The sequence below is a fragment of the Triticum aestivum genome, chromosome 7B (genome assembly GCF_018294505.1).
Source record: "Triticum aestivum cultivar Chinese Spring chromosome 7B, IWGSC CS RefSeq v2.1, whole genome shotgun sequence".
NCBI classification, from domain to species: domain Eukaryota; kingdom Viridiplantae; phylum Streptophyta; class Magnoliopsida; order Poales; family Poaceae; genus Triticum; species Triticum aestivum.
Window position 1 is genome coordinate 232,240,945 of NC_057813.1, and position 7,622 is coordinate 232,248,566.

Genomic DNA, 7,622 nt, shown 5'->3' on the forward strand with positions numbered 1-7,622 from the left:
AAACATGAAGAACGACCCACACCACCGCCACCAGGGAGCACCACACCGCGATCATCCAAGCCGGGCCGAGGCAAGGCCACGCCGGCCAGATCTGGCGGATCCGGCAAACTGCGGCCCACCAGCCGCCAGATCGAGCAAGGCGACCGGATCTGATGGGCAGAGCCGTCCCCGGCGATAGACGCAGGGCGACAACGCCGGCGGCAGCCGCCACAGCGGGCCGGCCTCGGCGGCCACCAGGGAAAGCGGGCGGCGGCGCCCGATGCGGGGTGGGGGGCGGGCTCTCCAGAGGTCGAGGCAGGTGCGCGAGGAAGCCCCCGCCGCCGCCTACCGCCGCGCGGGCAAGCCCGACGACGGCTGCCGGCGGCGGCGGGGAGGGAGGAGAAGGGGAGGCGGGGGACCGGCGGCGCCTAGGGTTTCGCCCCCGGGTCGCCCGAGAGCGGACCTGCCTGTCACTTGAGCTGGATGGCACCATGCATGCACTGCGGCGGCCTGCAGGCACTACCAATGCCAGCCTCCAATATGCATATGCTTGATCGATCCCTCTCACTCTCAGTTGCACCAGCATGCTTGATCGATCGCCTAGCTCACCTACCTAGCTTGCAAATTGCAATGCTCTCGACCGACCTCTCACTCACTTCACTTCACTTCATTGAGAATAATACTCCCTATGTTCCTACATATATATAAGTCCTTTTAGATATTTCAATACCGACTACATACAGAGCAAAATGAGTTAATCTACACTCTAAAATATGTCTATATACATCCATATGTAGTCTGTATTTAAATCTTTTAAAAGTTTTATATTTAGAGAGGTACAAGATGTTTTGGATATTTCAATACAAACTCCATACGGACTGAAACCAGTAAACAAACATACTGAAATGTGTCTACATACATATCCTACTACTACATGCATGCATGCGTACGGCCGGGTCGGCAGCCATGTGGTATTGCCAGCTGCTAAATGCGATTGGAGCCACCCACCGTTTTGATTTTTGATGTCGACGCACGCGAGGCTATGATGGGAAATGGCACACAGGGAGGGCACGGCAAGGCGACCAAGTACTAGGATGGATGGTGTGAGAGAGCGCCACTGTCGCATCGTCTGCACATATTGGCCTTCCTGGTCGGCTCGAGACGAGAAACGCGCCTGCATATGTGTGCTGAGGCTAGTGGGCAGTTGGACTTGGATTGATTTGCCAATACACTGGACGTAGAACGGCAACGCGTACACATGTAATAAGCAATTCAAACTATTCAAAAAAAAAAAAAAGGCTACGCAGCATGATTCGCGACACCAGTTCTTGCCTGCACGTCTGTCTGCTGCGACGGCTCAGGCCTCAGGGCCAGACAGCCAGCAGACTTGGCAATGGCCCTGTTTGGAATTTCAAAGCATACGTAGCTGGCAAGCTCGGTTAAGGGCCCTGTTTGATTAGGGCCGTAGGAAGAATGAAGAATGCCTACCAAGAATATATGCCCAAAGAACACGTCTGCAAAGTAGTAGTGGTAACTCGGGAGCAATTTTTGAGCAACATCCTTATTACAAGCAGACAAGGGCACAAATTTCCTCTCCCGGGCAAATACTGAATGCAGCACTACAAGAAACAAATCATATGGACTAGATTTTCTAAAGTGGTGTGAATTCTGAAACTTTAGTTCATTTAGTTGAACTACTACTAAAGAAGGTCGGAGCGTACCCTCAAGGTTCCAAATCTGCGAACCTACATTCACTTGCCATTCAACACAGCTCAGATTACACTCCGAGATAATTAATCTTGATTAAATATGCCTCACCTCCTGAGAAAACAAACTGTCCCATAATTTGTATATATATACACACACACAATTGCATTGCAGATACAACATCAACCCAAACCCGGGAAGGGTGGGAGCTTGAGCTATTATAGGCCACTTTCTCGACACAACAAACACACACAACAACACAAGCTTGGACGGTCTGATGCACCGCCGGGAAGTCTGTTCTGAATTACACACGTCCAGGACCTTATCCTGCCACAACTGGTATACACATGATGCTCCATTCAGAACATGATCGATGGCGCACTGCAACGCAGAGCTCAAGTGTTCGTCTGTAGCATTCCGTTTGTGCTTGCTAATGCACACCGCTCGTAGTAACATGGCCGCCCCCATTAGCCTCCTCGGTAGGGGCTGTTTGCACAGAATTGCCGTTCACTGACTCCGAGGTTTCAGCTCTAGGATCCCAGCTTGAATGCCTTGAATGCATGCCTGCTCGGCCTTCCACAAGCTCCGCGGAAAGTTCATCTCGGCTAACATCTGGGGATGCATGGGTTACTCTGCCCTCTTTCTCATCCAACATGCCACCAAGACCTACTTCCAAGTCGCCAATATCGGCTGTCGTCCTGGGTTCATCCCAAGGCGCTGGCTTCTTGCCCATTTCAAGATCTCCAACAGCCTTGCCCATGTTGGGGCTCATGGAACCCCTAGATGAAGATCGTGCTTGTTCTACACCTTGCTCTACCGTGACTCTTGCCCGAAAATTGTTCTTTGAAGGAGGAATAGAGCTGCAGAATATCTCTAGAATGTTGTTCAGAATACCTCTGTTATAGGGGTTAGCCAGCCGATCATAGCGGTATCTGAAATTTTCATAAGTTGTCTACAAAAGGAAATGGGTATATGATTAACTATTGAATTGCAAGTACTACGAATAGGAGATGGTTATTAAAATAAACCAACGCCTACCTGGTTTGTGCTCATCAGATAGAAATGGAAGACAGACAGACCACCAACAAACCACACACAAAGAAAACAGTAGACAATCAGAACAATTGAGGCTGGTGTCTTTAACATTGCCCTCCCAATTGACAAATGCTCAGCATTACTAATCTTGATTATGTACACCCAACAGAAGGCAAATACGTAGAGGCAGATTAACATGGTGGAGAATACAAACATGTAGAAGAACCGATAATTACGCTGCATCAAATATTGCTTATGATTAGACCCAACTGATATTGAAGATAAGTGAGCAGAAATCCTACAATCAGAAATGTCAGCACAAAGAGCAACCTTGAAATACCTATGAGCACGCCCAAGCAACATGCTTTTGAAAAATAAGGATACATTACAAACTGTTACAAATCTCCATACTTACCTGCCCAATGCATTGGCCAACCCATGGGCAATGATGATCAAACCGTTCCACGTAGTTATTGCAAATAGAACAGTGTGAGCATCGAGGTGGTCGGTAAAGCAAGCAGGTGTCACAATACTTAACCTTCACACTAATTCCGTTTACAACAACATCCCTCGTCCGAGGCAAACGGAGCGGTGTTTGACCTCTAATGTAATTGCTCCCATAGATGCTTTCAGGTTCAGGAGGGTGAGTATTGCGAGGTATTATACCAGGGTCTCTACCAGATGTAAGAAGAAGTAGCGTCAAATCCTAGAAAAGGAAAAGAAGCTCAGTTGTGTTTACATTTACAATGCATGCAAAAACTATCATCGAAAGAACCATGGCCGGTACTATGTACGAGACAGTAAGCAAAATAAAATAAGTTCACTTGGACCATTTCATTTTACAAGTTAAGTAATACACCCTCTGTTCACAAATGTAAGATGTTTTGGCAGTTTAATGTTCACAAATGTATGACGTTTTAGCAGTTTAATTTATACTGCCAAAACGTCTTACATTTGTGAACAGAGGGAGTACCTTTTATTTTTTGCTTCTAATCATAAATAATTAATGACTTGTGCTGTACTAGTATGCTTACATAGACGGTGAAGACAACTACCACTACCATCACTGAGATACCACAGTGATCAGGAAAGTCATTTATGAGGTGTCTGGCGACAAACACACAGAACACCACCACTGGTACAAAGATGAGGGACATAGTAAGAAATATGGATCTCGCATCAGGCCCAAATATAAGCCTCCCTTGCAAGAAGAATTCCTGAAAAATGCAAAGGCATGTCATCAACAAAATTCAGCAAATGTGGTTGTAATAAGCAATCATAGCAAACATTAAATGTTTTAAATTCAAAGCAGTGGTACAGCCTAAATAGCAACAAAAGCTTTCCTGTGAAGTGCTGCAAGCTGTAGACCCTTTGGAGGAGCTTAAGCTTCTATTGGATTTAAGTTGAAGCTCACCTAAACAGTGACTGATGGCATAGCTGAGCTATCATAAGTTAATAAGCTAAAGAATTTTGTATCTTTCACCAATGACCATTTTGACTATTTAGTTCTACTAGAAAACATATGTCAATATCAAGCCATATGTACAGAAAAGAGAACAAAATGCAATTTATCGTGATTTCTGAACAATATGACAAAGCTCATGAAAATATTAACATGAACAAGGTCCATCATATCTAAGAGCTAGCAAAAAGTATTGTAAGTGCACTCAATCATGACTCATTCCAAGGATAACAAAAGTATCACAAGACTAAAAATATGCGGAGAAACTAGCAGGCTTGGATGTCAGGAAACAAGGTTTTCTAAAATCATCGTTATCAACTTGAACATATCAACGTTGGTAGCAATTGCAAAGAAATCTTATACTATTGGTGACATCTTTACACATACAACTCCTTACTTTGCATAGTTTCATTTCACCTACGTACTAATTGAAATCAGTTGCAGCTAAAGCATAGGCATCCTTACATATACTAACTCACAAGGAGTTTTTTTTTTGGCGAGTGAACTCGCAAGGAGCTAGCTGTTCATCATAGAGACAAAGACCAATCATCAAAACTGTGGATAAAATTTTCAACTAAAATCCATCGATTGTACTGCTCAACATATATCTCACCTGAATTTATCCGAATGAAATACCTATTTCGCAGATGTATCGTTGTATGATAATGAACAAAAGAAAAACAAAATATCTTTTCCAAATGGAACCAAACTTCCATTTTTCTGGGGTGACAGCCATCACAGAGCGGCAGCCATCCAAGTAACTCACAAGCACCTCCAGTACTGATCATTTATCAATCTCCAATTCACAGTACGAGGTAAACTGGCGATGGGTCAAAAGATAATTTCAGAGTAACAGGTATGAGTTTGCTCTTATTCGAATGCAAATGTTCACACCGCACAAGAGGAAAACCGACATGACTATCAAAAACCCATTCTGACTAACTCCACAACAAATTTCTAGTCTAGTGAACGTTAGCCACTCTTGAAAGAGAAACTCAATTTCACAGATAGCTAAGCGACTCGCATAGAGCGTATCTGTACATTCGTATATCCAGACTGAAATCCCTCCTACGGCGATGGACAAGAGACAGAGGGGGGAGAAAGAGAGAGAACGTACGTTGTTTCCGCGCCAAACCTGGTAAACCCTAGGCTGCTCGCCGGCGTCTCGGCTGCCATCGGAGCGGGAGGGCCGTGGCACGTACATGCCGCCCGCCGCAGAGGCAGGAAACCCTAGAGCACCCTCCCCCCGACGCGACCTCCGCCCCTACGGCAAATGATGACCCGTCCTGCCTCGCCTTCCCCGGAGAGAGGTCCGGACGCAACGCCGCCGCACCGAGGTCACCCCGGCGACAGGGCTGCTGCGGAGGCGGCGGCGTGGACGGAGGCGGGCGCGAGGCGGAAAAAAGGAGAGGTGGGAGGGGACGAGGACGATGAGGTCTTCGGGCTCGGCCGGTCGGGTCAGGGCCGGACGACAGGGACGTGGCCGCGCGCCCGCTTTTGACCGGGCGTCTCAAAATCAGTCGGAGCACGCTCGGCTCGAGGCAGCGACAAAAGGTCAAATCGGCCACACCATAACCGTTTACCGCGAATTTAATTTGTAGAATGATTAAACTGTGGAAAATGCTTGGCTTCAGCCAACTGATTTCTCGAAAGAAATCCACCGCATTCGCTGGGTGCCACACGTCCTGGTGTAGACCACACACCGGTTGAAAGCCACTCGCCTCCAACCTTGTCTCTTCGCGCTCTCTCCTATCTTTCTTCTTCACCTATATCTCCCCGAAATTGCAAGCTCTTCGTTGCTACTCATGGCGTACCTCCATTGACGCTAGTGAAGGAGATATGAGGGACACCTAGGTGCTTCAGGGGACACCCGCACTGCTATGATGGAGGTGTTGGGGACGGGCAAGCACCATGTGTGTCGCCGCTAGAGCCTACGTGCTTTGTCGGTCCTTTCTTGGATATACCAGGCGAGCTGCTCACTAGGATTGCAACATAACCGGTGTTACGAAAACATAATCAGTGTTGCAGGAATAATAGTTGCTTTAAAAACATCTCTCGTGCTTCAACAACAACACCGGAGCTACAAGACAAAGGTAACCGCTATGGCGGGTTGTTTCTGAAACATGGCCTATGTTGCAGAAGTCTATGAGACTACGAGAAAAAACCCACAGAATTTGGTTCACCATCTATGCTAAACTAGATGGTGTCCCGTGCGTTGTTGCAGAACCTTACTAATAGTTGCAAAAAAACATGTAAAACTAATTAAAAGCAAATGTACGATTAAAAAAAATATTGCGAAGCATATAGAAAGAAAAAGAAATGAATTGTGGTTACAAGAATGTCATCTGTAACAAAATATGAAGGATGAACTCTAACGCAAAAAAACTTATAACTAACATGTGAATTAATGTGGCAGCATTGCGTGTATATAGTAATGAAACAATGTAATTTATGGCTTGCTTATGTGACATGGTTGCATTGCTTGAAAAAAATAGATAGTGGGTTGTACTCCATCCGTTTCTAAATATAAGCCTTTTTAGAGATTCCAATGCAGACTACATACGGAGCAAAATGAGTGAATCTACACTCTAAAATGCGTCGATATACATATGTATGTAGTTCGCATTGAAATCTCTAAAAAGACTTACATTTATGCATTTTATACGACCCAATCAGTTAGGGATCGAGTTCACATGGAAGGAGGTGAGTAGGAGTAGGACAACAACATGGGAGACTTGAAGGATAAGAAGGTGAGAGTTCAAACAAAAACAAGGATTAGGCTCAGATCATCCATTTGATTCATGCCTTCGTTTGTTGTTTAGCATCCCATCAGAGTCCACACCATCACCCAAATTATGTGCATACAAAATTTGATCATCCTCTAGCTTGTAGTCACTGTCCTCAAACTCATTGCCACTTCCCAAACCCACTTTCACTGTATCCTCCTCTTCTACTTCATAATGAGTTCTAACACATTCACGATCAAGTGAATTTTGTATCTTCTCGGTACACTTGTGGCGGAGCTAAATCTGACAGATCTCGGGCAGGGGGTCCCAAGCTACTGATCTTAGCACGATGGTAATAGAACAAAGAAGGGACACGGTGTTTACCCAGGTTCAGGCCCTCTGGATGAGGTAAAACCCTATGGCATGCTTGTATTGTACTGATTATGGATGGAGTACGGAGTACAAGTTGATCTACCTCGAGATCGTATGTGTGGATGAATCTACCTCTGGTCTAAACCCCTGGGCTTATATAGACACCGGGGGTACCTGGGCTTACACATAGGTCGGTTAAATCAGGGTGTGTGTCAAGTCTTTGGAAAATTAAATCTTAAGTATGCCATGGGGCCTAATAGGTGTGGCCCACTGGTTGATATTTAGGGGTCCTCGGCCCAACCCGTCCTTTGGGGGCTGACGTGGTTAGCACCATTAGCGGC

At 45.8% G+C, this 7,622-nt stretch overlaps 1 protein-coding gene across 1 annotated transcript; it reads right to left on the reverse strand.

Annotated features, from left to right (window-relative positions):
• Positions 1-1,756: 1,756 nt before the first annotated feature.
• LOC123156918 (probable protein S-acyltransferase 7) lies at positions 1,757-5,661 on the reverse strand. The gene is made up of 5 exons (XM_044575112.1): positions 5,301-5,661; positions 3,756-3,938; positions 3,137-3,427; positions 2,725-2,958; positions 1,757-2,638 (listed from the first exon to the last, which is right to left on the reverse strand). Exons 1-5 carry the CDS (start codon positions 5,385-5,387, stop codon positions 2,117-2,119), a joined length of 1,317 nt encoding a protein of 438 aa, XP_044431047.1. The 5' UTR covers positions 5,388-5,661; the 3' UTR covers positions 1,757-2,116.
• Between the last annotated feature and the right edge of the window lie 1,961 nt (positions 5,662-7,622).

What these genes read in the sequence shown, in the direction of transcription:
- LOC123156918 (XM_044575112.1), bottom strand. Translation starts at nt 5,387, where the DNA reads ATGTACGTGCCACGGCCCTCCCGCTCCGATGGCAGCCGAGACGCCGGC. An exon ending in TAGTTGTCTTCACCGTCTAT is followed by an intron (nt 3,428 to 3,755) that starts GTAAGCATACTA and finishes TTCCTTTTCTAG; the next exon opens with GATTTGACGCTACTTCTTCT. An exon ending in ATCTGATGAGCACAAACCAG is followed by an intron (nt 2,639 to 2,724) that starts GTAGGCGTTGGT and finishes TTCCTTTTGTAG; the next exon opens with ACAACTTATGAAAATTTCAG.